Source organism: Acipenser ruthenus, chromosome 9 (assembly GCF_902713425.1).
Source record: "Acipenser ruthenus chromosome 9, fAciRut3.2 maternal haplotype, whole genome shotgun sequence".
Classification (NCBI taxonomy): Eukaryota; Metazoa; Chordata; class Actinopteri; order Acipenseriformes; family Acipenseridae; genus Acipenser; species Acipenser ruthenus.
In genome coordinates, this window is record NC_081197.1 from 49,904,525 (window position 1) to 49,931,165 (window position 26,641).

At 37.8% G+C, this 26,641-nt stretch overlaps 3 protein-coding genes, 3 non-coding genes and 1 pseudogene across 9 annotated transcripts in view; 5 read left to right on the top strand and 2 right to left on the bottom strand.

Moving 5' to 3' along the window:
• Nucleotides 1-536: 536 nt before the first annotated feature.
• Nucleotides 537-13,569, bottom strand: LOC117405387 (kidney mitochondrial carrier protein 1). Of its 3 annotated transcripts, none has more exons than XM_059030174.1 (11): nucleotides 13,266-13,569; nucleotides 12,511-12,608; nucleotides 10,974-11,066; nucleotides 9,999-10,146; nucleotides 8,278-8,372; nucleotides 7,356-7,441; nucleotides 5,807-5,902; nucleotides 5,250-5,374; nucleotides 4,171-4,309; nucleotides 3,495-3,575; nucleotides 537-3,181 (listed from the first exon to the last, which is right to left on the bottom strand). In XM_059030174.1, exons 3-11 carry the CDS (start codon nucleotides 11,035-11,037, stop codon nucleotides 3,140-3,142), a joined length of 876 nt encoding a protein of 291 aa, XP_058886157.1. In that variant the 5' UTR covers nucleotides 11,038-11,066; nucleotides 12,511-12,608; nucleotides 13,266-13,569; the 3' UTR covers nucleotides 537-3,139. The 3 variants fall into 3 exon arrangements, with proteins under 3 accessions (XP_058886157.1, XP_033864296.1, XP_033864294.2); XM_034008405.3 differs by having other exon boundaries at nucleotides 12,511-12,653; XM_034008403.3 differs by lacking the exon at nucleotides 12,511-12,608.
• A 2,574-nt stretch (nucleotides 13,570-16,143) lies between these two features.
• On the top strand, nucleotides 16,144-21,634 carry LOC117405149 (translationally-controlled tumor protein homolog). The gene is made up of 6 exons (XM_034007976.3): nucleotides 16,144-16,293; nucleotides 17,045-17,118; nucleotides 18,063-18,250; nucleotides 18,892-18,997; nucleotides 19,197-19,313; nucleotides 21,470-21,634. Exons 1-6 carry the CDS (start codon nucleotides 16,266-16,268, stop codon nucleotides 21,470-21,472), a joined length of 516 nt encoding a protein of 171 aa, XP_033863867.1. The 5' UTR covers nucleotides 16,144-16,265; the 3' UTR covers nucleotides 21,473-21,634.
• On the top strand, nucleotides 17,538-17,667 carry LOC117406400 (small nucleolar RNA SNORA31). Its single transcript, XR_004544956.3, has one exon. It is a non-coding gene; the product is annotated as a small nucleolar RNA SNORA31 (small nucleolar RNA).
• LOC117973075 (small nucleolar RNA SNORA31) lies at nucleotides 18,311-18,443 on the top strand. Its single transcript, XR_004663781.2, has one exon. It is a non-coding gene; the product is annotated as a small nucleolar RNA SNORA31 (small nucleolar RNA).
• LOC117406397 (small nucleolar RNA SNORD58) lies at nucleotides 19,051-19,123 on the top strand (annotated as a pseudogene).
• LOC117406399 (small nucleolar RNA SNORA31) lies at nucleotides 20,210-20,343 on the top strand. The gene has a single exon (XR_004544955.3). It is a non-coding gene; the product is annotated as a small nucleolar RNA SNORA31 (small nucleolar RNA).
• A 2,922-nt stretch (nucleotides 21,635-24,556) lies between the features above and the next one.
• LOC117405332 (general transcription factor IIF subunit 2) overlaps nucleotides 24,557-26,641 on the bottom strand; it is a 32,663-nt gene continuing 30,578 nt past the window's right edge. The window contains exons 6-7 of one of the 2 annotated variants that reach the window (XM_059030176.1): nucleotides 26,277-26,420; nucleotides 24,557-24,971 (exon numbers count right to left, since the gene is read on the bottom strand). In XM_059030176.1, coding sequence (XP_058886159.1) covers nucleotides 24,852-24,971; nucleotides 26,277-26,420 — 264 coding nt within the window. In that variant the 3' untranslated portion in view covers nucleotides 24,557-24,851. The remainder of the gene's footprint in view (nucleotides 24,972-26,276; nucleotides 26,421-26,641) is intronic. The other variant, XM_059030175.1, reaches the window with a different exon arrangement.

A 26,641-nucleotide genomic window follows, 5' to 3' on the forward strand; every position in this document is an offset into this window, starting at 1 on the left:
CAGCAAAGTAAAACCTTGATTGATTATCCAATTATCCAAACACCTGTTCTCTGCACAAACCACTAACCTGTCTTGTGTGCAGTGCTCTTCTGCCCTACTCTCTCAGAAAACGCGCTGTCAGCCCACACGGTGTTTAAAGAACAGTGCAGTGCTTTATGTTATGTACTTAAGAGTAAAGCAGTTTAATAAAATCATATTTTAGTAAGTTTCCAGATTTGAAAAGTCATTTCAACAATTCCACGGTTCTAATTTGTTTATCCAAACAATTTGTATTGCTCCGTTGTTTGTTTTATTTCTGCTTTAGTATGCAGATTTTTTTTTTATTTTTTTTTTTTAAATACAACATAAATTTAAACATACTGTTGCTTCCTGGTGGTACTAAATCATTTCCTGTGCTGTAGGGCACAGTCAATACTTAATAGAGGAATTGAGAACGGGACACTGCATATTAAGCATTTTATTCTGTTTGACACATTGGTATAAAGGCATAGAGATATATTTGTACATAAAATTGAGAACATTTCCCAATGCATTTGTTTTTGCTGATTTCAGTTCTGTCTTCTCCACACACCACTGTAATAGCGACACCTACTGGTAGAGGCAAGAATAGTGCAAGAGGCTCAGTATAATGTTTAAAGCAGAAAGCAACAAGGCATATTGATGGAGTCATGGAGTCATTAAAAGCATATACAAGAAATATATTTAACAATATGTGCATATTTTGTTCAATTGTGTTTTAGAAAATACATTTTTACTCTCATTTTGAAAACAAAAAAAAAAAAATGATTTGATTTTCTCAGCTTTTTTTTTTTGCTGTGATGCATTAAAAATCTGAAACACTGATCTCATACAGTCCGTCTGGTTTATAGGCTCCTGTCTAGCTGTAGGTTAGATCTGAAGTAAAAACAACTGCATCTGATCAGATAACCTGCCCAGACAGTTAAAAAACGATACAGATAGCTGCCATCGCTGCAGCATCTTGTTTGCACTGCAGGTACTGCTTTAGAGCTGGGTTGGACTGAAGCACAGTGGAGGCTTGGAGACTTTCCCTAGGTATAGCTCACAGGCAAGCAAACGTTACGCAGACTTCTTTAACATCACAGCACTGCTTTCACTATGCTTGGGCTATACCACACTATTCTTTTACCACAGTGTACTGCAGTAAACATTTGCTATGCACATTGCCCTGGCAGTGAACCTATAACAAATTTCATGTTTGGTCTCTTTTTAGGGCATACTATTTTTTTTACGTGACGTTCAGGGACCAAACATAAAACAGGTTTAAAGCTTATACATACAAAGAGAAATGTAATATACACTTTTTATTGTAAAACTCTGTACCCCGTGTGCTCATTAACACCTGGCCATAAAACTACAAAAAACCCTTCCAGTCAGTGTGCACTGAAATGCTGTTGTACAAATATACACCACTTTAAAATTTACAATAAATAATATACTGTGCAATGATAAAAGAACACTGAGCCCTTTACATAGGCTATATCTTAAGGACATGCTGGGTGACCACTTTGAAAGTGGAACATTGATATTTTACGAACATGAAAACTGTTCTTGATAGATTGTGCGCTTGCCATCATCATATTCAAAAGGTACAGGCTTTTAGCAGGCGAAAAGGCCTTTTAATCTATATTAAACCCCCCAAAATATAAAGTGTGTGTATATTTCTATATCTCATAAAAACAGTAACTATAAAACACATCCAAAATGTTTCTTTACAACGTATTTGGTATCGACTGGGAGTATGCATACTTAAATAGTTAAGTCACTCTCGGTAAAGAAAGGTCAGATCCTTTAAATCAATATATCCATCTATTAGGACCATCTCTCAGTAAAGATCATTTACTCAGTAAAGGTCATACTAAAGAGATTCCACTGTATTTGATGCATTGTGGTTTTCTTATTGTAAAATGGTTGAGGTTGCATTGATTTCTCTATGGGGAATACATTGCTATAATAAAGTGCAAGGGGGATGTCAATAATCCGCTCATGGGAAGATAGGAATGACAAATACAACAAGGAAACAGAAGTGCTATCAAGATGGGCGACTCTGGAATGACAAAGAACAATAAAATCCACATGGAGTCAGAACTGAAGTGGCTTACTACTCTGGATTCATCTTTGACCTGGTTATTTTATATACATTTCTTTCGGTCAAATAGGTTAAAGATAACATAGTCTGGCTTAACCGCTCACATGAGCCAACCCTGATAACAGCTGAACTTACTAAACAGAACTGTGGATAAAATTAGCATCGGCTGTTTCAACTTGCTCATCTTCTTAATTTAAAAGCAAAGTGTCTTATTTAAAAAAGGTTTTACGATTTTTTTTTTTGTTTGTTTTAAACAGTGTTTACAAACATTCTCTAAAGTTTAAAATGGAATAAACTAACCCTAAAACCCTCAAAAAATCTTTTTCAATCCTTGTGGACTTTCACTAATCAAAATATGTACCATGGTAGTAACACCAGCTTAACAGACAGCATAATACTATAAAGCATTAAGCATTCTCAGTCAAGTGGAAAAAGGCATTATTTTTCCTGCATCATTGTTCAGAGCAGTAAACTCTGAAACCTTTCAACAGCAGTTGCTATACAGCTTACCTTGCTTAGCCTCATGACAGTTAGTTATGTAAAGACTGTTTGTTAAAAGTCTGTTTGACAAATCAAATACATTTCAGTTCCTTTTCTAGGAGGCTTTAAGGGAACTCAAGAACAGTCTAGAACAATTTTAGGATTATTAAACTTCATTAATCAAAAATAGACTTTAAAATAACTTACGAGTTAAACAACTGTGAATAGGACCCGAGAGGTATAACATAACAATTATTCTCCATATACATGGAAACCATTACCATTCCCCATCAAATCAAAGCTTACTATGCAATAAATTATAGAACTGAAGGCCACTTCAGTTACATTAACAGTGCATGTTAAGACAGCAATCTGTATTCGTCACCTTTCACCCATGTACAAAAGAACTCCTCCACTTTGGCCAGAGTATCCTAAGCATGCATTGACACTGGCATCTCAGTTTTGCCAAAAAACCTTGATGTGCAGGTTAAAGCATCTACTACAGCGTTGGTCTCTGTTGAGCCTTCTTCCAAGTCAAGTAAAGCATCATTTTCACACCTCAATCTTTTTCAGCTGCTCGTATGTCAGGAAGAACTGTGATAAGAAAGTTAAGAAAAATCATTATTAAAAAAGGATGAAATAATTTAGAATGCATGCCCCAGGAAACACTGAAGATGGAAGAGTATTATGAGCATAGGAAACTAGTGGATGTGCTGTGGCCCTCTGAACTCATCTTGTGCCCTCCCAGGGGTCTCCAGTTTGGGAACCCTGGACTAGGGCAGCAAGCCCTTTACATAGATGTAAACATGCATTATGTTTCATCACTCTTGACAAATCATTATTCTTTTGTAGCAGCATTTCCTTTCCCTCACAGTCAAAAGAATAAGAAAAAAAGTGAAAAGGATACAATGATGTTCCATGGACCAAGTCTCAGCCAGTTTGGAAAAAAACCCTTGTATAGTGCAAAGAATCCTTCAGTCCTCCAAGTCTGATAAAACAAAAAAAGTGTTTTTAATGTCATTTAAAATAATAAGACATAAGACAGGCTGGTGGAACACTATGACACATTTTTTCCTGTGAGCTGCTACATTGTACAGTAGTAACTAACCTCAATGACCTGACAAACTGGATCATCACAGTGCCAGACATTGATTGAACTTGCTGACCTGCAGTTCAGGTAAAAATAGCATTGGTTGTTACATTTTTATCTGTTTCTTTTGCAATGTTGACTTACATTTTATAAAGTCAAGTGAAAGAACAAACAGACTCTCATTAATAAACAGGGGCCACAAACACCATTTAAATATTAACGCAGGCTGTAAAAGGACTGTAGTTTTTATTGCAGATTGTGTTTGACAGTAGATATTGGGATCTATAAATTACCTAATATACCGTCCACAATTAACTCACGATTATATTAACCTCACTGCATTTACTGCCCCACATTTTAACACCACTGAAGACAATAAATAAAATAGTGAAAAGAGGCCTGCAAAAGAGCAGGGATATACAGTAGCGGTGTTAATATTTGCAGCCCTCCATGGCTTTTTAAGACAGTCTGCTGGTACTGTGAATAAAGTGACCTGCAGTAAGCAATCAAGTGTGCCCTTGTAGCCTGCACAGGTCCCGCCCCGAATGCTTCGCTGGTTCATCATGCGAGTCCGGACTACATCAATAGGATTGGAAGTCAGAGCTCCTGCCAATCCACATACGAAGCTTGAGCTGCAATAAAGCAAACCCGCATATCTGATAAATCTGAGTGTCAGCGGCACTGAAATGAAAAAAAAAAACACATTATGTTTCCGGATTAGCTGCCCAAGAGGGAGCATGTAAATACTGAAAAGGGGAGCCAGGACCGAACCCTGAGGAACCCCAGAGGTTACTGGCAGAGAACCTGAAGAATTGCCAGCCATTGTAACAAACTGACACCTAGAGAAAGGGTAAGATTTAAACCAGTCAAGCACAGTGCCGGAGATACCAACGTCGGATTTGAGACGGTCACTCAATCTCTCATGGTGTACAGTATCAAAAGCAGCAGTGAGATCAAGCATTACAAGAACAGACAATTTACCAGAGTCTGCCTGAAACAGAAGATCACTAGTGACCTTTAGCAGCGTTGTTTCAGTACTGTGTAAAGATCTAAATCCAGACTGAAACTGTTGAAAAAGATTATTCTGTTCGAGATGTGGGATTGCAAGGTTTGTTCTCCAGAATATATGTGAAATTTCAGCAACAGCAAAATCAAATCAATCAGTCCACTTGATTCTTTACTACCTGGCATGGGATTGAACCTTAAACATCTCTTGAAAAGGAGATTTGAATCTCAGTGGCACCTTCCTGGTTAAATAAACTTTAAATAAATAATGGTGCAAAAGACTATTTCATCTGTGTTTTTAGACATGTAGGTAGTGGGAGTGACACAGATGATTGCAATACTTATTGAACTGCATTATCTCCCAAAAAACACTACCAATGTTTCTGAAAGAACCACTAAGAAGTGTATTAAAGCAGACAAGCACTGTAAAGCACAGAGAGGAACGGTAAAGCATATAAAAAACATGGCAAAACTGTGGGAAATGCATAACATAACCCTGAGAATTGCAAAATTACAGTGCAGATTACCTTAATAAGGGCAGCGCTGCTCAGTTAAAAGATTACTCACACAAAGTGCGTGTAGACGGTGTCTCCCATGTGCCCGGACTTGATGAGGTGCTTCTTTGTGAGGTCATACACTGGCAGCTCCACTCCTACCACAATGGCTGCTCGCTGAGCGGTCAGGGACACCCCCTAAAGCAGAGAGCAAAGTGGGTTCCTGGTCACATGACCTGAAATGGCTGACATTGTCTATCACACTGCATATCATAATACACTGAGCTCAAGCAATCTCTGTTTGCAAGACATGCTGTCCCCCTGCCGAGATGAAATGACCAAGGAAGTTAAGCAGTAACAGACTTTCCAAGGCAAGCAGACTTTATTCAACACACAGTAGTGACAGATATTTAAAAAAGAAAATCCATTCTTCAAAGCTGCACATCTGAGTGGACAAGGAGATTATTTTGTGAGTTACCACTTTAAAGCTGTTAATCTGCTCTTGGTGGTAAAATTCTGTGGTGTACTGTGGGTCATTTTTGTATAGGGAAGTATAGCTAAGCCTACTGTATGGCCACAGCTTCCCACTCTTTCTAGAGAAATGTCTGAAAATTGAAGAAAGACACTTACTTTCCAAAGGCCACGAGTTCCTTCCTGCTGATAGATATCGATGAAATTACCAATCATTCCTCCCGACATGATGCGTCCCTGAGCCTGCATTCGTATCTACAAAGTGGAAACAAAGAATACAAGACTATACAATCAATAAAAGGACAGGCATACTGAAGAACTAGTTTGTGTTTGAATTGGTTTGAATATTGATCCTTCCAATGTAATACTATTGGATATCAACAAAGTGAAAAACAGTTAAGACAGTCCAAACTGATTTGAACCTCTTTATAAAGCAACAGAACACCAGAAATATTCCACAGAAATACAAAACGGAAGTCAATCTTGGGGGCAAAAAAATGAAAGTGTGACATACAGTGTGAATGGACGGGCTCCTCCACTACATCACTGCTGTAACGGGGTACACACCGCCCCTGTGCTCCCTCGCTATAACGCGGGTCTCAGGGGACACACAATATGAGCGTTGTAACCGAAGAGCTTTATGAACAGCGGTCAGGAGTTCAATCCGAAGTGACTGACAAGCAAACCAAGTGCGAGAAGGAGAGCGGGTCGGGCGAGGGGAAGAGGGAATGGGCTCGCCCCAGGTTAGGCTGCCGCAGTGGGGCTCAAGCAAAGCTGAAGTGTCATGTCTCCCAGAGAAAACTGCAGCTCCTCTTGCAGCAAAAAAGTAAATACATTGGGAAAGATAACCACGTAATAGGCCTAATATTTATTTAGTTAGAAAACAAATGCTAATTAAGATGTCTGTGTTATAAAGTGCCAGCGCAGCTTTTCTTCAGTTCAGATACTGTATCAAAAGGGAGAGACAGAAAGTTAGACTGAGAAGTTGTTTACAGTTTGAACACCGGTACTGTAATTACTGTAGTAATATTGCATGAATCACTAGTATAGGGAATTGGGGGACCAGCTGTAGGAGCGTTATATCTGAGGCGTGTTATAAAGGAGAGCCTTATAGCGAGGGAGCACTGTATATAATATTTTGTATTCTGTTATTTAAATGTATGGTATCGTGTTTTTAAAACGCCAAACCATACATTTAAATAATAACACAAATACAAAATAATACATATATACACAGAGGCGGGGTGTACTCCCTCACACTAATGTATAGATTGTACATGCAAGGGGCATTAGGAAAAGCAGTAGCAAATGCTTTACAAAACATGCAGTCTGAGACACATCTAAAAATACATTGCTGTGCTAGCACTGACGGTTCTTGGCTATCAGTATCATTGGTCAGCTACTGTAGACGATTACTTTAACTGTTTAAAATCCTTCTGTAAAGAAAATGAATAGTCACTCTGCTCTACTGTCCAGTACATAGGGATACACACATGCCCTAGTGTGCTAGCCCCCTTGCACTTTGTCATAACATAATGATAACTGCTACATTCTCACATAACTTTAACAGTTGAGTTTGTTAATTCTCCAAGTACCCATGTTTTTTGTCAGTCGTTATAGAATTCTAACTAGGAAAAAAACCTTATGAAATAAACAGGTCTTACAAATACTAGCATCCAACCATGAAGGAACACAATCCCCTCCTTACTTTCAATACATCTGTGGGGTTTGCAATGGAAGAGGAGATCACTCCAGACAGAACTCCACACAGAACGTTGACCGGCAGGGACTCCTCTACAACAAAAAAAAACATATATTCATTTAGTTATTTATTTGATGGGTAACCAGTGCTTTCTAATTAAATGTTTAAACACTGGGGTGGAATTCAGCAGCTATTTTGTACCTGAAAATCATATAACACTCTCAAATTACAACATGCTATTTGAAGCTTATTCTGCAAAGTGGATGGGGTGGAAACCACTCCACCAGCAGGTAGGCTGACCAAAAAACGCATTTAACATTGAGATCCCAGATAGGACTCTACCTCTGGTCCCAGAGATGAATGGTAACTGCTCTAACCACAATGAATGAGATTGAACACAACAGACCAGCTTCCCTGTGATACAGTATTTCTTCTAACCAGGTCCTAAATGAGCTGAACAATGCCAATTGACTAACATAGGTCTTGATTGGAAGAAAGACCTGGTCTGCAACTCAAGGCACAGAGTTTGGAACCACTGCAACAGAACAGCAGGACCACAGAGACATCAGCAAGCAGGTCTCATCTTACAAGACTGCAATTAAACCATTCCTTTGTTCTAAAAATAAAGAAGATTAACAATATAATTGTGAAATGGCTGACTGTACATACAGGATTGTCACAGAATATGGACCGTTAGGTCATATGTTGCTGTCCTGTCCTCCCCTTTACTGATACAGGAGAGGAAACAGTTAATAGAAGCAGACGTTTCCCAAGAACCAATCTGAAGTACAGTGTTGGAAATCATTGGAATGGGAAGACAACAAGATCCAGAAGTAGAACATTTGGAACAATACCAGTGTTATTAATAGAGTAGACAATGCAATTGAGAGTGTGTCAGGGAAGAGGATATAGACGTTTCTCTCATTACCTTCTGGGCTGTCAACAAACAGGCGTTTGAAGCTCTGGTATGTGCCAATCTTTATCGTTCCATAGGAAGCCTGCCGCAGCACAGCAGGGGCAATCCTACAATACAATAAACACTGTCAACTGAACTTCATAAGTACTGCAATTATAGTTTAAACATTTTGTCTCAAGCTTTCAGCAGCTATGCTCCCTGTGTGTGGAACTCTCTGCCAGCAGACATAAGGAACAATGACTTTATGCAAACATTAATTCTAGGTTAAAAAACATATTCGTTCAGTTTGACATTTTTCTGCAGGTCCTAGCTTTATTTGTATAATGCTCCGAGAAGCTTGTTCAGCTCTGTATAAGTGCATATGTTTTGACTGATCGATGGATTATTCAATTTTTTTTTTATGGGTTGTTTTAGACTTCTTGTAGTTTGTTTCCTGTTCTGTTCTGTTTAAAAAAATACAAAAAAAAAACAGCAAGCTTCCCACCATTATAAAACAAAGCAAACACAGCACCAGTCATTCATTCTGACAATACCCAGCCAAAAGTAGCCACAACAAAGCATGATGTTTGCCAACTTCAAATAATATGACTATTGATCTGAAAGAATGAAGAGCAGATGCCCAGAGATGCTAACTTATCAAAGGAGAAATAAGTAGCATGATCTGAGCGAGGTTCTTAGGCTCTGGCAAGCCAATGTTCTAATTTTTTCTGTTCTATAATTTTGGTAATTGTAAACACATGGGATTTAGAAATTTAAAAAAACAATAAAAATACTTAACACTGATTTATTTATTACCTTATTTTTTTGGAATTCTATTTATTCTGGATTTAAATATTAATAATGAAGGTGTTTTAGGATCTCGAAAGTGCTGTCAAACCTGGACTGAAATATTCAACCCCAAAACTTTCAATAACTATCAAAATAACACCACCTGAAGAAAGATTTAACATAAATGTTTTTTTATTTACATTTTTACTACTCTGCAACTATCAAGAAGTCACAGTAGACGTGAGATCGAGACACTCCACTTCTTTTAATGAATGACTATTCTGTGGTAAATTCCTCCCTATATTTCTGACAAGCCAACCTCGATAAGCAACCAAGTAAACGTGCGACTGATAATGACAGCAAGGCAACATTTGCGCAGCAGACTCTGAAGAACCCCTAAACCAGTTACTAAGAAACCCGGCTCAGAGCTTTTAGTATATCATTTAAAATGCCACAATAAACTGTCAGTGAAATACAGTATTAAGAACAATGAATTCATTAAGAGGAATTAAACAGGAAAAGACACACATGGTACTGAAATAATATTTCATAAATAGGAAGTATCCATCATTTCTTCATTTACTATTATACCCCTATTATACCCCTTCAACGTAGCGCCGTAGCAGAACCTCCGAAATATTAGCTGCTACAACCAAATCGTAGCTGTTGGCATCTCTGGACACCAGAAACAGTTTATATTTGGACAAGTGGTGCCAAGATATGGCTTGTAAAAATGTGGGCCACAGGGACAAACAACCATTTATAGCCATAGAATGTAGAACGGATTCTTGGTTGTAAAGATTTGTGTTTGAAGGTATTTTTGTATTGTATATGAAAGTACAGACTGTGTTTAGGATTACCTTTTAAACAGCCATGAAGGCACAGTATTTTAGTACAGATTGCAGAACAGGGCTATGAACCAATGCTCATTGGTATTCACCAATGTATGCAAGTTACCTACCTACCCAGAATATAATGCTTTCAATCCTTCTTCTTTGTATATCTGGACAAGGGCGTGAACCATCCCCCGGTATCGAATCTCTTTGTGTTGGGCATCACTGACCTGGCCTTGCACCTGAAGACGGGTCTTGGTGAGGTCAATAGGGAAGGTACCTAGAATAAACAACTTACCTGTTATTTGAAGGGTAGAATCTGTGTAACTGTCAAGTGTTTCACTGGAAATATCTGCTTAAGTTTTAATATTGGCTCTAGATGCTAATGCATCTTCCTTATATTTTTTGCTTTCTTTTTTTTCTGAAAATTTCTCAGTATTAGTTCACATATTTTCCTCAGGGTAAAGTGGGCTCAAACGGATAAAATACATAGAGGATACTACATGAACTGTGGTTGTTCCATGACAGAGACACAAGTAGATTTTTACAGCCACCCCTATGCATGAAATACAGTACCCACGACACTCCATGTGCGTTCATGTACTGTGCAGCTATTGCCAAAAGTTTTGAATCACTTAGAATTTTAAATATATGAACATAGTTCAGATATTTTATTTAACATCATGTAATCAGAAATACTATAAAATGATACTGCAAAAGTTTACCGGAGACCATAATAGTAGTACAGTATACCATGTTAGATTTCTAAATGTCATATTTTTCAATTGTTTTCAGTTTTTTTTAAGTATATGGAAAACTACAAAGCGGTATGTAATTCAATATGTTAACCTAACATTATTCAGCAGGTTTCATCTGACTTTATGAAGCAAAACTAGTTAATTATATTGGGTAATGGAACACTTAGTTCATACAGTTTTTTTTTGTTTTTTTTCCAAATTAATGTCTTAATCCTAAAAATTCTAGGTGAACCAAAACTTTTGGCCATAGCTGTATGTTTTAAAACTGCTGGTAAATGAGGCCATGGACTCAGTTTTGTTAATCCACATTACATTAAAAAAAACAAAGAGAAGAAGAGGTCACGCTTACCACATTCAGCGGTTACAGAAGCCAAACCTCCATAAACAAAAGGCTTCCAGTTGAAGTTAGACATAGTAAATGTTTGAGGGAAACTCTTTAGTTCTGTGAAACAAAGAAAGGAAAACACATAAAATGAAGACTATTCTTACAATGTCTACTTTTGCTCCCTATACCCTATATCAGGGGTCTCCAACTCTGGTCCTGGAGAGCTTCTGTGGCTGCTGGTTTTCGTTTCAACCAATTTCTCAGTTACTTAATTGAACCAATTATTGGCTTAATTAGTCAAGATCTTGAGCCACTGATGTAGACACCTATAAAACCTGCTGGCTAGGGGCTCTCCAGGACCAGGGTTGGAGACCCCTGCCCTATACTGTTATGTTTTGAAAACAGAGACTTAGATTTTTTATTGCTCCACAAAAAAACAGTTACATTTCAAGCAGGTAAAAACAGTCCCCAAAAGGGCAAAAATAATGAGCAAGAAGCTACACTGGGCCTCAAACTGGGAGCAGCTGTGTAGGACCCAGCTAAATGTTCTACATTTTTAACAATAACATTTACTTTGTATAATCGTGCGTATGTGTGTGGTGTGTGTGTGTGTGGTGAGTGGGTGTGTGTGTGTGTGTTTGAAAGCACATTTTTAATTCTGTTAATTTGTAACTCATTTGTACAACTAGTTTTTGGGTGGGTAGTGTATGCTGAAAAATGTGTTTACCTCTGTAGGAAGGGCATTGGTTCTGTGGAGAATTGTAGTTTACCAGGCATGACCATATATGGTGTGGCAAGGTGGGGGAAAGGACAGAAAAGTGTGTCCCTGCCTGGAATGTAGCAGGCATAACTGGGTAATTGTAAATCAAGTACTGGTACTGGTAAATCAAGTAAGCCTCAGGCACATAGCATAAAAGCAGGCCTTTGTTCTTAGTATTAGGGTGTTGGCATGAGATGTACTGTGTAAACTTGTTTGTATAACAGCTCAGCCGTCTGGCTTACAGACAAAGGATCTGAAGAAAAGTTTAGCTTAGCACGTCTGTAAGGAGTCAGGCTTTTTGTTTTTGTTTATTTGTGAATAATAAAAGTGCACTGGAAAGCACTAACATTGAAGTTTCTGTGTCTGGGTCACTAACTGAAGTGTGCAAGTCAACCTTGGCTGGGGGGCTATATCATAATGGGCAAATGCGCTGAGCAGAGAAATAGCAGACCCTGGGGATTAACCGCACTAAGTCAGTGGGTCATCACATTGTTTTCAAGGATAGCACTGGTTTGATTTTAGATGAACGTGTCAGGTTAAAATTGTCACCCTTACAAATACAATACTAGGAAAGTTGATCCCTTTAGACTAGTTTGGATTGGTTGAAATGGGGGGGGGGGGGGGGGGGGGGGCATAGTACATTAGTGTATCATGAGAATTCCCTAAGATGAATATTATATTTAATAATGCATAGCATGGAAGAACAAATATGCTAGGATAATGTTGCACAACTGGTCTGGGTGGACATGTATGCAAGCCCATTTGAATACCCAAATGTATTTAAACGTTTTGTCAATCTACCTTCTTATTGCACTAAAAGGGGCACATTTTAACGGGTTTTTTTTCTGGCTTGCTTCTTAAGCACAATTCAGTTCTTCACAAAACGGGGTTGCCATCTCCTGCCGTGGAGTGCGTCGTAAGTCATGTAACAAAACGAGAACAACCTTGTACAAAATTAACTGGTTCAATGTCATGTGCCTCTCAATCGACAAGCAATCATTATGGTGAAAGAATAAAAAGTTTGACAAAAACGTTGTTCCATTGTGCTTACCACCACCGCGCACGAATTCCATATGCATTTATGTTACATTAATTTTGTGGAGAGCATGTAAATGCAATTTCAAATTCCCTGACGCATTCCACCAAATTCACAACCTTTAAAAAATACATACCATACACAGTTAATGTGATGTGCAATGTGGAGGACTGTCGGGGCATATCACAAGTGTTAGTATGGTAGAGTAGGTTGAACAAACTACAGTTAGTACAAAAATAGCGGAACGTCTCAAAGTCGGTTTAGAAACCAGTTTCTCCGTGAAGTATAATTTTACAACAATATTAAACATACAAATCAGCAAATTTGGGGATTATGTCATGGCGGATGATGATTGCACTCTTCTTTATCTAGCACGTGTTTATTTAAAAATGTCCTTTCAAGAATACTGCACGTCTTTTAATGAATACATGTTCGTTTTCTCAAAAAACCTTAACAGACCCCATGCCTCGGTTCCTCAAAGCAGAGAACACAGCAATTTGCAATGTCCGTTTGTACTTACTTCTGGTGAAAAATGAATCTGTCTTGTTCAATGTCAATGATTCCCTGGTTGCATCCTCAGACTAGAGACTATCCGAGCACAGACACAGACCGATTTTAACAACGTTACAATAATGTCAAAATAAATAAAACTCAGTTAAAGATTTTACAACAAAATAAAAAGGTTTCCTCGGGCAAGACACACAGTTGAGCTTATTCTACCTAAGTAAGTGCATAAACGTAAGGAAGCAGCACATGGTATAAACTCTGAAAGTGCATACATTCGATATGCACGAAGAAAATACACCAAACTCCACCCTGCCCTCAAAGTCTGTGCCTGATTGGACCATCAAATGTCCTGAAAATATAGTCAGCTCACGTGAATGCAGCATGATCTGGAGGGAAGATCCACGTGTGTGTGTGTGGTTTTTTGTTTTCTTTTTACACTGTACCGAATGTATGTACCGTATTGGTTTATTTAACCAGGAAATGTACCTATTGAGACGAGGCCTGGAAAAAAATTAAAAGAACGGAATAAATATGACATATCTATTTGTTAAAGTAGACTGAAGGCGAAGCATTGGCAGGAGGTTCTAAGCAATTCCCAAATACGGTCTTTATAACCGGAGAAAGATTCAGTGTTTAATTCCGTACACTCCTCACAGTTTCCCATCTTTGTTTCCTAATGCATTATTATTATTATTATTATTATTATTATTATTATTATTATTATTAGCCATAGTCAGTCATAGATACCAACACCATTAATTATATAACTTGAGTCACTAACGTGGTGGATGATATTGTGGCGCTGGCTTGCCATGGGTTCAGCGGGAAGAAAGGAGACACTGCAAAAGATTTCTTTGGCGCTTGTAAGTGCCGTTTACTGCACTAGCTGTGGGATAGGGCTGGCGCTTTAAAGTGCCGGTGGTTTGAAAAGCCTGTAATAAAATAGATTATAGATAGAGTCAGCAAGTGTAAAAAGAGCGGACCTGGTTGGAACCAGGCTGCAGCAGCTACACAGACACACAGACAGTGAACACCATATACACTATTAAGAACACAAATCCCGCCCCCCAGCAGTCCAATGCAGCACCAGAAGGTCCCACTCAGCAGTCTTGCGGGACCCGACGCTACAATATTTTGACATCACAGAATGTATGAAAATTATACAGCTGATGTGAATCCAGCAAACTATGGTGTCTTCAACAGAGAATTGCCACAGTATGACATTTTGACAGTCCACAAGCAGCAATCAAATTCTGGTACCTTCACACATTGACTTGCCAAGGTATGCCATTTTGACAGCAGAGCAGCAGCCATAAAATGTTGGTACCTTCAATAAAGAACATTATCAAAGTAGGATATATTTTAGGCATCAATCAATTTGTAGACCTAGAACAATTTCCAAATGTGTACTGCATTTTCACAGCACACAGATTTGTTACACATGGTAAATGTATGACTTTATTTATGTATTATTATAGTGTGGAGCAGCGGTTAGGGCTTTGGACTCTTGACCAGAGGGCAAGGTACTTTACCTAGATTGCTCCAGTAAAAACCCAACTGTATAAATGGGTAATTGTATGTAAACAATAATGTAATTGTATGTTAAAAAAAAAAAAGTGATATCTTGTAACAATTGTAAGTCGCCTTGGATAAGGGCATCTGCTAAGTAATAAATAATAATTATTATTGTTATAGATATGTGCATGTGTGAGCTCCTATACTATTTGTCATGTTGTTGATATTCGTTTGACCATAAATAATGTTAATTGGATGACATTATTTTAGTTTTGCTACCTGTAAAGCATTTTTAGAATATGTTTTGTTTTGTTAAACTATTCTCTTACAACTACCAAGATGAATTGCTGGATTACATTTTGATGCAGGTACCAGATTTTGACGAAGTAACAAAATTTGACGTTTATACATGTCATAGTCATGATTCTATGGAACACCTGTAGCAAAGATTGACGCTACACCAGTACAGTAAGCTACAGGAGAAAGGTTATAGTCACTCTGGAGTCCGTATCTCCTATAGATAATCTAAACCAGAAAATGCAGTGTATTTCACGATAATGGTAACATCATTCTTTTAAGAATTTGCCTATTTACTCAATTAATAAACGAATGGCAACGTTTTGGGGAAACTGGGCGCTTCTTAAGGGCTTATAAACTGGTTCTGTTTTACCTTGTTTATTTTATAATTTATCCCCGATAGATACAAATTGGTTTAAACGTGTTACTTATCTCATACTATATTCTAATAGTATTTGCACTTACTGTAAACTATACTGTGATTTAAAAAAGGTTCATTGGTACACGTGTGATCGAGGACGTTTTTCTAAACGGAATGAGGCTTAAAAAACATATGGAAACAATTTCCTTTCACTCGGCGCTGTCAGAACTGCCGTAAATGATAGAAAACACGACTCAAAACGTATGCAAATTAGCAAAATGGTACATAGACGTCACACACACGTGATTTTTCTTAGACCTACCTTTAATTAATATAGTCATTTATTCGCCAGGATAAATGACCCTGAGCACTGTTTAATGTGTTGTGGTCTCTTAATTAAAACAGAGAAACTGGTCATTGTGAAATGAATTAGTAAAGGAGAGGCGAAAAGTCGGTTGGCTGTTTAGCCGTACGGTACCGCAGTATAGCAGCACCACCACTAAAACGTTGCCACATCTCGTTTTAGTGTGGTGTATTACCAGGGCAATGTAATTTCAAAATCACACACTTTGCTCAAAAATTTCGCGAGGAGACCATAGACATATAATATAGAACTATATGTCTATGGAGCAGACCGATTCAACAGCACCATGGATATCGTCAACGCTATCTGCGTAAAACGTAATCCAATTACGCGTTCCGTGAAACACATAAAGTGGTGACGTATTGCTTGTGGTCCTATCTAAGTGTCTGGAACGCGCTCAGCAGCCCTTTTCTACTCAGTCCCTCTCCTAGGATAGAGCTCGCGTCGTGTGAGACCGGCAAACACAATCCGCCACAATGATCATTTACAAGGATATCATCAGCGGTAAGAACGGGCTTCCTTTGGGAACAAACATGATATCATTTTAGAATCTGAGACACTCTTTCAATCAAGGGACGACTTTTTTGGTTTAATTGTATTTTTTTTTTCTGTGTGTGTGTGCCGAGGCCTAGCTAGGCCGTAGATTAGCTGTAGTCTATCTCTATTGTGTGTGTTCGGATCGGATGGTCCGATGTGTTTGTTGATAGCCGCCGGTTGAGGAGTGTTTAAGAGATTTTTACGAGCTCGTTTGTTATAATTGAAGCCTTATTATGTGTGTACTAGAAGTTCTTAGAGCAGGTTACGGAATGTAACGGTGCAGAGCCATTTCACACTCCAGTCCAGGCCAAAGTTATGGGTGGTGGCTGTTCTAGTCATACTTATACTCCCTAGTAAAGTACTAGCCTGGGCTGTACTGTAGCGTCATACGTTTACAGCCTAGTATGGCTGCTAGATCTTAATTTTCACACTACACACAGTTTAATGAGCTAGCGAACACCAGAATAACATTTGTGTAAATATATTTAGAGTGACTGTATGGAAATCGTATGTAACCAAACTTTCCACCGAAACCAACAAAGCCGAGTGTAGATGTTCTGTGCTAAGATAGGAACTGGATCTGAAAAAAGACTCGAGTTGTGAAAATATATCTGGTTTACTGATTTTATATTACATAACGCTTTTTTGTTTTGTTTGGGTTTTTTTTTTTTTTTTTTGTCCCAGGGCTTTTTAATTGTTCTGATTTCTCTTCCTGCAGGAGATGAAATGTTCTCCGACATCTACAAAATCAAAGAGTCTGCCAACGGCCTCTGCTATGAAGTAGAGGGAAAGGTAGGCATTTTTTTAATTTCACAATTCTATTTACGTTACAGCATATAAATTTAAAGGACCGAAGCGCAGTACGCTAGGAAAAAAAAATGCTGCAGGGCGGAGATTTCTATCCGATGATTCTACGTCATTGGTAGAAACAATAAAAAAATGATGTAGTGAGTCATCATTTCAGTTGTCATGTAAACTTTTTTGGGGATTCATATAGAGCAGTTAGCAGGGGTTGATTCAGTTTGAATGAGGAATAAGCAATAGTGTGTTTTAAAAGCTAGGGAATGGGAGGCCATATCATTTCTGCTTAACTTAGTGTAGTCTGGTCACATTCACCCCGCGCATGCACTTCGAAATGCCTAACGGTGAACAGCAGTGAGTCTTAAGAATGTTAAACGGGTATGTTGGGCATCATCCTCTACTAAACACTACTGCATCTTTTGACATACCTGAAGCAAATCACGTGTTCTTGGGTTTTAAATAATGATGCAAGATGAATGTCCTCGCGCTTTCTGTGTGCTTTGTCTCGTAGCAGCTCAGATTGAATAGGGGAGTACATTTAATGATCTGAAGGAGATGGGTGCTTTTGAGTTTTGAAACTTGAAGCATTTTACAAGGGGCCAAAGTTGCTGTTGATTTGGTTTGATTTAATTAAACCTGCACATATTGTGTGCAGCCAATTACAATGTGCAGAGGTCCATACAGCTTTAAATAAAATAAATCAAGCACTATCAGCTCCATAGATTTATTTTTACTTTTAACTACCACAGACCCCATGGTGAAAGATCAATTTGACCTCGGTTTCATTTTTGTGGCTATAGTGGCTTGGGGGGGCAGGGGGGGAACGGGATGGGACAGGACCTAGTTTAATTGAACTATAGAAACTAGTCAAGCAGTATGCTGCTTTTGCAACAGTTCAGATTGCTTGGATCTTATGCCATCTCTTTGGGTTTCAGATTGTCAGCAGAACAGTTGGGGACATTGATGATTCTCTTATCGGTGGCAATGCCTCAGCAGAGCTTCAGGATGAGGGAACAGAATCTTCAACAGTCAGTGGAGTGGACATCGTTTTAAACCACAAACTGTCCGAAACGGGCTTCACCAAGGAATCGTTCAAACAGTACATCAAAGACTACATGAAGGCGTAAGTGTCTGTCTTGACGGTCACAATGAGTATGGGAGAAGTTGTCAGTTCTAAAGTTTTCTGCATCTCTTGACAAACCCGGAGCAGAGTGAAAAGTTGCTTCTTTGGGGTTAGATAATGATGCTAGATCAGTTTCCCTGCGCTTTCTGTGTGCTTTCATGTAGCGGTTCAGATTGAATAAGGGAAGACATCCCCAGTAAAAAGGAGGAGGTTTAGTAAACAAATGCTACTTTTTGGTGCAAAATAACTTCTGATTGCATGGCAGCACTAGTATTATTACCAATGTATTTTCTCTACATTAAACACCATGACTGGAATCAGATTTAGTATCTTGTATCTTTAGGTTGATTTTTATTGGGAGTTGCTCATGAAGCAAGAAGGAAAGGAACAATATGGTTTAATAGGGGTTGCTCAAAATTAATATACTTCAGTGATGGTAGTTTGGGAACCCAGGACTGGGTACAAGGCTAGTGTGAGTTTCTAACCCCGTACAGTATAGCTGGAGAACTGCCTATCCATGTTTTGACTTGTCTTTGCAAACACAACTAACACAAGTGGAGTATTGGAATCTGAGATATCAAATGAGATATTTAATTGACAGATGTGGCAGGGATGTTCTGACAAATTTTATCTTTTGACAGAATCAAAGCAAAACTGGAAGAGACTGCACCAGACAGAGTAAAACCATTTATGACTGGTGCTTCAGAACAAGTTAAAACTATTCTTGGAAACTTAAAGAATTATCAGGTAAGAAAAACAAGAATTAATGTCCCTTCACTTATCGTGCAAATGCTGAAAAGTTGCTGTGATGAATAACTTAGGACACCTTTGGAGGATTAAATCCTGTGAAAATAACTCTAATATCTGAGCATCTTGCTGTAATCTAAACATAGTTGTTGGACTCCTAGCTGAGTAGAACCCTGAAGGTATTTTGTTTTGGTCTTAGTTTTACACAGGTGAATCCATGAACCCTGAAGGTATGGTGGGCTTCCTAGACTACCGTGAGGATGGGGTCACTCCATACATTCTGTTCTTCAAGGATGGTCTGGAACTTGAGAAATGTGTAAGTTAAAACATTTTACTTTTAACCAAGGAAAAAACCCATTGATAACCCCTCATTTTACAAGGGTGTCCTGGTAAGATGACCAGAAACACAGCAGTCATTTCACATCATTAAAAACACCTGTCTTAAAAAAAAAAAAAAAAAAGAAAAAAAAAAAAAAAAAACCAAAAAAAAAACACAATATCCTACATTCAATCTGGAATCGGAAACCTTTACACTTGTTAGTTCTTGGAACCTACTCCAAAATAAATCTAATCTTAGTCCTCATTCTATGTTTAGCTGATACATTTTGGGTTATATCTATTGCACTATCATATCCCTGCACACTCTAGACTCTTCCATGCCATAGGGGCACTAACTAAATGCTGATCGGCCAAAGCACTTTAAGTGTAAGACTTGATCGTAAACTACTTGAGTATTTACTTGTAACATTGAGCCTCTAACCTGGCAACGGTCCTATTACATTTCAAAGTACCCAGTGCAATTGCCTTCTAATTTTAAATGACAGTAACTTGAGTTTGAGGGTAGTAATCCTAATAAAAATCTGGCTGCTTATTTCATTAGGCCATCAAGGTTTGCTCAGTAGAGGCATGTAAAATAAAGTATCGCCATATCAATGATTGAGATTCATTTATTTCAAGCCTTTACATGTAGGTCTAAATAGCATTAACTTTTTTTTTGTATATAATTAAGCAATAGTTTGAAGTGCCAAAATTATCGTATGGTATTTATTGCATTTGTGCCACAGTATCCAGTAGTATACGCAGGTTAGTGTTATAGGTGACAATAGGCTCTTCAGATTCTGGCACACACCATTAATATATAGTGAGAATGGTATCAGACCCAAGATAGAACCCTATAGTAAACCTTTTTTTAGCTCTAAAATAGAAGGCAACATGCATCCACTGATAGACCTGAAGCAAAATGCAGTGGCTTCTTGGTTTGCACAGCGATGCAAGATCAAATTCCTCTTTTTCTCCATCTGTTTTTTTTTTTTGTGGCAGATTGGATTGAATTGGTGAAGACAGTATAAAAAGCCTTTTGTTCATGTTTTGGCTGTAATGTTGTCCTGTGATATGTAATGCCTGGTTCCATAAATTGCTTCCCAGTGGTTCATATTTTCCTAAATTTTGGGAATAAGAGGCTTTCCTAGCACTGTTTACCCTAATGATCTAATTTTAGTATGACTGAATGAACATACATACATACATACTTTACTAATTGACTTAATGTTTCATATCTTCCAATGTAAATTAGGAGTCAATTCGTGTATCCTTTCTTTTTTATATATATATATATATATATATATATAATATATATATATATATAAATAAATATATTAAAAAAAAATACAATATGTATGTGTGTGCAACGTCGCATATCTGACCCCCTGAGTTATTCCTTGCTTTTGGAAAGTAAGCAAACTAAAATTAGATTAATTGGGCAACAATACAACGTTGCTATGCGGTTTAATATAAGCCATCTCCATGCAAAAAAAAACAAACCTGTAAATGTACAGTAACCTGCAACTGATGGCTTCTTTAACTCTCTAAGTCTCTGCCTCCCTGGTTCTGCTTTCTTAATATCCGTCGCAGTGCTTTGCGCTCATTCTTGATATTGCCAGCAGCCGATAAGAAGCTTGGTTTAAATATTGCTTCAACTATTTTAAACAAATGGTCAGCAAGCTTTGTGTTTTATCAAGCTTGCTTTGTTTAATTCAAATGTATTTAAAAGCTACAACAACACGCTGCCAATATCTGCAATCGTGCGCTCCATCATACAAACACATTGCACAAAGAGTAAAACACAAAGCTTTCACAACTGGTATATTGAAATGTCAGTGCTACACACAGCTGACTGACACATGCACACAGCCCATCTCTCTTAAAGGGGAACTGACGAAAAGGCTGATTGCTATAACGCTTTCTTTGTTTCCATCATAGATGTTGCACTTGCTGCCAATACCATTAGACTTGTAGCCTAATTTTAATATATTCATTTATTTATTTAGCGAGGCGGTTATGCGATGGTCAGATTACTTTTTTTTTTTTTTTTTTTTTTTTTTTGTTTTAAATATACTTCATGTAGTGTACTATGTTGGATGGTTTTGGCACAACTATAAAATTGAATGTGTTTTGTCTGCTTTTTGATTTCAGTAATGCTGCAGGACATCCACTCTTGTTCCTTTCATCATAACTGGCTGCTTCTCAAGAATTTGGCACAAAAAAATGGACTGGTATCTTGAGCTCTGTTTTGGAATAGAGGAATTGTTTTAAATTGTGTGTTGTGGTGTTGTAATAAAACTCATTTGACCCACACTACATGCTTTTTGGCCTGAATTGCAGTTGGAGGTTCTCTTTGGAAACATGCTGGAGTGAAGACTACATTCTGAGCTACTTGACATCAATAAGAGTCCTGGGTTTGATCCTGAGATTCACATTGTCTGCTGTTGCATCCCATGCTGTATGAAGTTAACCTTTTTGAGAAAGCAACTTTCTGGTCTTGTGTATTCTCATCTGCTTCAGGAAAGAAAGGCATGGGACTATTATGGTTTGCCAAAATTATCCAGTTTGACCTGGATAATGATTTGATTTTATTTATTTATTTTTTAAAGCATTTCCCAGCTCTTCACACATTGTAAAGAAATAGAATAAACCACTGGGCACAAACAAAATATCCCATGACTTTTGTTTTTTTGGTATTGCTTTGAAATTAATGAATTGTTGGCTGGGGGTGTTAAAGACCAACTTGAATCTATAGACATTAAAAGAGCAGGTTTCACTTTATTAAAATATACACATGAATTGGCTGATCTGCATACTTTCATGCTTTGGCTATCAACGCTACACTTGGGATGCAGATTTTACTAAATGGTAAGAGGGCAATTAATTAATCTATGGTAAGGTTGAAGAGTGTATCTCCTTATTTATATGACCTAGAACTTGCAGGGATGTGGGGGTCAAACATGACTTGCCATGTTAAACATGCAGTTCATTGTGCCGTGGAGTTAAAAATTCCTGGAGTAATTCATGACACAAACCATTTATACCAGCTATTATGTACTAATCACATTTTGTACATGTGGTACAAGTTAAAGAGAAATCAAAACCTGTTGTATAAGGAGATACATGTCTGCTTGTATGTACATATAGATAAACACTCGTAGTGTAATTACTGGAGTTCACAATTCATGTAGTTCAAGGTGACTTATTTTTTCATGATGCTAAAAAAAGGGGGTGGAAGTGCTGATAAATTCAGAGATAGAAACCATCTTTATTTGTGTACCCTACCCCAAACTACTTAAGCAACATACATCGCCTGTCGCAACTATACATTTTAGAGCTCTGTATGATGAACAAGTTGATAACCATGACTTTAACATGTACATAATAGTATAGAATATGAATTACAGTAGTTTCATGACAATTTGCAAGTGTCCAACTATGCAAAATGTGTGACATCCCCAGAATATAATACTCTCAAAAGCTTGCGTTAAATAATGTTAATGCCAAGACTCGCACCACTCACGGGTTCGTGCCCCTTTAAAAATACGACCTAGTGCACAGAAATGGATTTTCTAGCGCTAACACGCTATATTTTTAATAAACACAAAAATAAAACCTAACTCCGTTTTGGAGCGCTAACTAAACAGGTTATTCCCTAACTAACTCCCAGGACGGCTAAGCCATTTACCTGACACCAAACAAAAACCACGCAGGCTTAACACAGCACTTCTCAGGACTGCTCGGAAGCAGAGCACTTCACTTCTGCCTCCTCCTACTCAGCAGCCCTGAATAATCTAACTGCCTGTCCTTTATACCCTGCACCTGGTCCAAATTCCCAATTACCACCCAGGTGCAGGGGATAATTAAACAATAAAACAGTTAACAAAACTGATTAACAGAAACGCAAAATAATTAAACAATAAAGCGACGTGCATTTTCACGTTTTTTTTTCTTCAGGGAGGCTTTAACCCCCTCCCTGCTATCTCACAAGTTTTACTAGATAAGCGGTTCTCTAGGTATTTTGACATGCATACGCCTCAACTATATTCTTTTTGTAGGGGATTAAAAATCAGAAGATATGCACACAGACCTGCGAGAATGGGTTTTGAGTCTTCTGATTTCACTTTGTAATGCATTATCTGGGAACAACTCTATATTAACATTCACAAATTAACAAGCTTTTGTAAAAATTAAAAAAAGTACTCTGTTTAGTAAACCCGTTTTTATTGTTTTATGCAACAGTCTACAAATATTTAACAAAAAGAACAGTGGACAATAGAATGTGTGTTAATTTCAACCATAACTAAATAAATACACAACATGGTATATAAATTACGTTGATTAAATTTGTAGCATCAGTACAGGTAGGGAGACTACACTTACTTTGCACCCAGTCTATTAAAACAACCTTGTTGAGAAGGTTTCCCAAGATGGTTAGGTGACTTCAAAAAGCCCCCCTCCATGCTCTGTTTTCCTGCATCAGAAGTAAACAATAGGTGACCTACAGACTCAGTTGAGACTTCTAACTGAATAACTCCTGGAAGAACTTGTCAGTTGAGAGCAGACTTGCTGACACCAGATCATTAGTAATTCTAATCAGACGATTTTGGCTGGGTTTTCTCATAACAGGTGTCACACACTTTCTTGTAAACATCACGAGTTTGAAACAAAGAAAACAAGTCGGGGACAAGTGTACAAAACTTGAGATGTCCAATTTAATACTCATGGCAACTCACTTTCCGATCAGGAGGAATGAAGATCAACAGCCGACCTCAATTTGGTGGGCAAGCTAGTCTCGTTTCACCTGTCAAACAGATTGTTACCAAGCTATTGAACCCTGGATGCCAGGCCGGTACAAAGCACAATGAGGTGAACTATTCCCATCCCGCTGACCACACTAACAGGATTTGAATCATGCTTGTAGGCTCACCCTGCACTCCATAAGCGGAGGTGGTTTAAATAGGTGAGCCACTGGGGCCCTGAGGCAGATCCCAGAAAGAATAAAAAGTTGAGTTGAGTTAATTGTTAAGGAGCATGTATATGACGGTATGCTTGGCTGGGAGTAAATGTTTGTGCAGATAGACCAAAAAAATATATGGTGCATAAAACTACAATAAATAGGTCTGTAAATATGTTGTAGTTGGATGGAAAAGTTATATTATTAAAAACAGGTTTTAAATGAGTTTAAAGGTCTTTATTATTATTATTATTATTATTATTATTATTATTATTATTATTATTATTAATTTTCTCAACAGTAAACCCTTAAAATAAACAACCCAAGTTATCTGCATTTACAAAACTACATTTACTGAAACCTGAGAAACACACACACAAAAAAATAGTAACATATTTTTATTCTTCCCACACCTAACATAATATGTTAAACTGGGAAAACATGGTTTAAAAAAAAAAAAATAAAATAGCAACAATACTGCCATCTTTAAAAAAATAAAAAAAAGGCCTTAAAATGCAAGAATAATCAGTCCATTTGCTCAGACCATTTCTATGAGGCCTTCCCAATGAAGTTCTCCTAGTCACTCTTTTCTTCTCCTTGGTAATGCCTGTATTCAGGCCTCAGTTCCCAAGTGTTCTTGTGGGTTCCTTTAACATTGTAGACCCCAATGTCTCGTAATATCTCCTTCAAGTAAGTCTAGAATTAAAGAGATTCAGGCAGGGATGAAATAATTTTCCAAACCAAAAAAATAAAAAAATAAAACAAAACTGGAGGGTGTTGCCAGAGGTGAAACAACGCTCAATGTTATTCTCCCTAACTAAGGAGAGCAGAAGCTAATGCAGGGCTTCATGAGGGTCCCCAGATACAAAGACTTTTACTGATGTACAGTTATACGCACTCCAGGTGAGCTGTGTACTGGGTGTTTTACGCATTGATAAACAGTTGATTCACTTGCAGTGTGTGTTTGTGATGGGCGAATACACAACTGGATTCTTGCTCTTTACAATTTCTCGTGCAGTCAGTCCCCCTCAACCTTACCTACCAATTTACCCATCTGTCAACCGAATTTATGGAAAGTAAATCTATATGATAAACACAACATGCTGGTGTTTGGAGAGAGTCGAGATGCTTTAAACTGCTGTAGCAAGGCAATCAATAAGGAATACAATATCGTTTATTTGCATTACTGCAGTATCAATACAGCAATTAAAATATTTCTTGACTTTTTTTGTTTGTTTAATTTTTAGGGAGCGTGTCTGTCGACATGGAAAGGGAAAGCACAAGAGACTGAGAAAGGCAGATTTACAGAAAACAAAAAACAAAACAGGCGAGTACTAGTGGGAGAAGACTCAGTGAACGCAGTAGCTAACTACACTGAGAGTAGCAACTTCTCGGACTATAATATTAATTAAGGAAGACTAAATAAAACCAAGTTTTTGTACAGTAGTTCAAATTAACATTAGTTAAAATGCAATACTGTACTTAATGCATACCCCCTAAGTTAACATTACAGAATGTACTGTATTTATTGGAAGTACTTGTGACTTCAAAGTAATGTTGAATTTTACTTACACAAAATACAGTTTACACACAGTGTTTAAATTGCAGAGTAAATTGCTCAAATGACCCAAAACCTTATCTGGAGCGCTGGTTATATGTTCTGGAGAGCTGGTTATACATATTCTCACATGCAGGCCTCAAGGAAAGTAAAAATCTGTCTGTCAAAGCTACACCAATAGGTGGCAGCAGCAGATGGGCTGTAAAAGCCCTCAGCACAGGTCCAAGCTAAACAGTACACAAATACTGACAAAACAAGAAACCAGACTGCGAGCAGAGGGCCATTCCATAGGTAAAAAGAATACAGCAATTACTGTAGGACCTGAATACATGCTTATTAGTTCAATAAAAACACCACAGAACATGTTGGGAAAAACATTGGGCCAGATCTATTTGTTTAGCAATCTTGTTGCATTGTTTAATCCTCGAGCAGGCAATACTCACCACAGGCTGTTTGGTGATGTCCACCAGATCCTTGATATTGTAATACTGGTGCTTCTCGAAGGCTGAGAAGAGCATGTCAAGGACTTGCTGTTTATCAGCCCGGGCACGTTTCCCCTCCTCCTTTTTCTTCTTGTCATACTCCACCTGCAGGAAAACGCCACACAAAAGCAGCTAGATCACACCGCTGCTGCAATATAGCAGTCATTTGTATCCGTAGATTGCATATATTCTACTGGACACACATCTACCACTAGATACTAAATATTGCAGAAAATCAATTAGAACGTCATCTACATTGATTTACTGTTTTAATATTCCTCCTCCCACAGCATGATGAAAGACATCATAAAAATGTTACTGCTTTA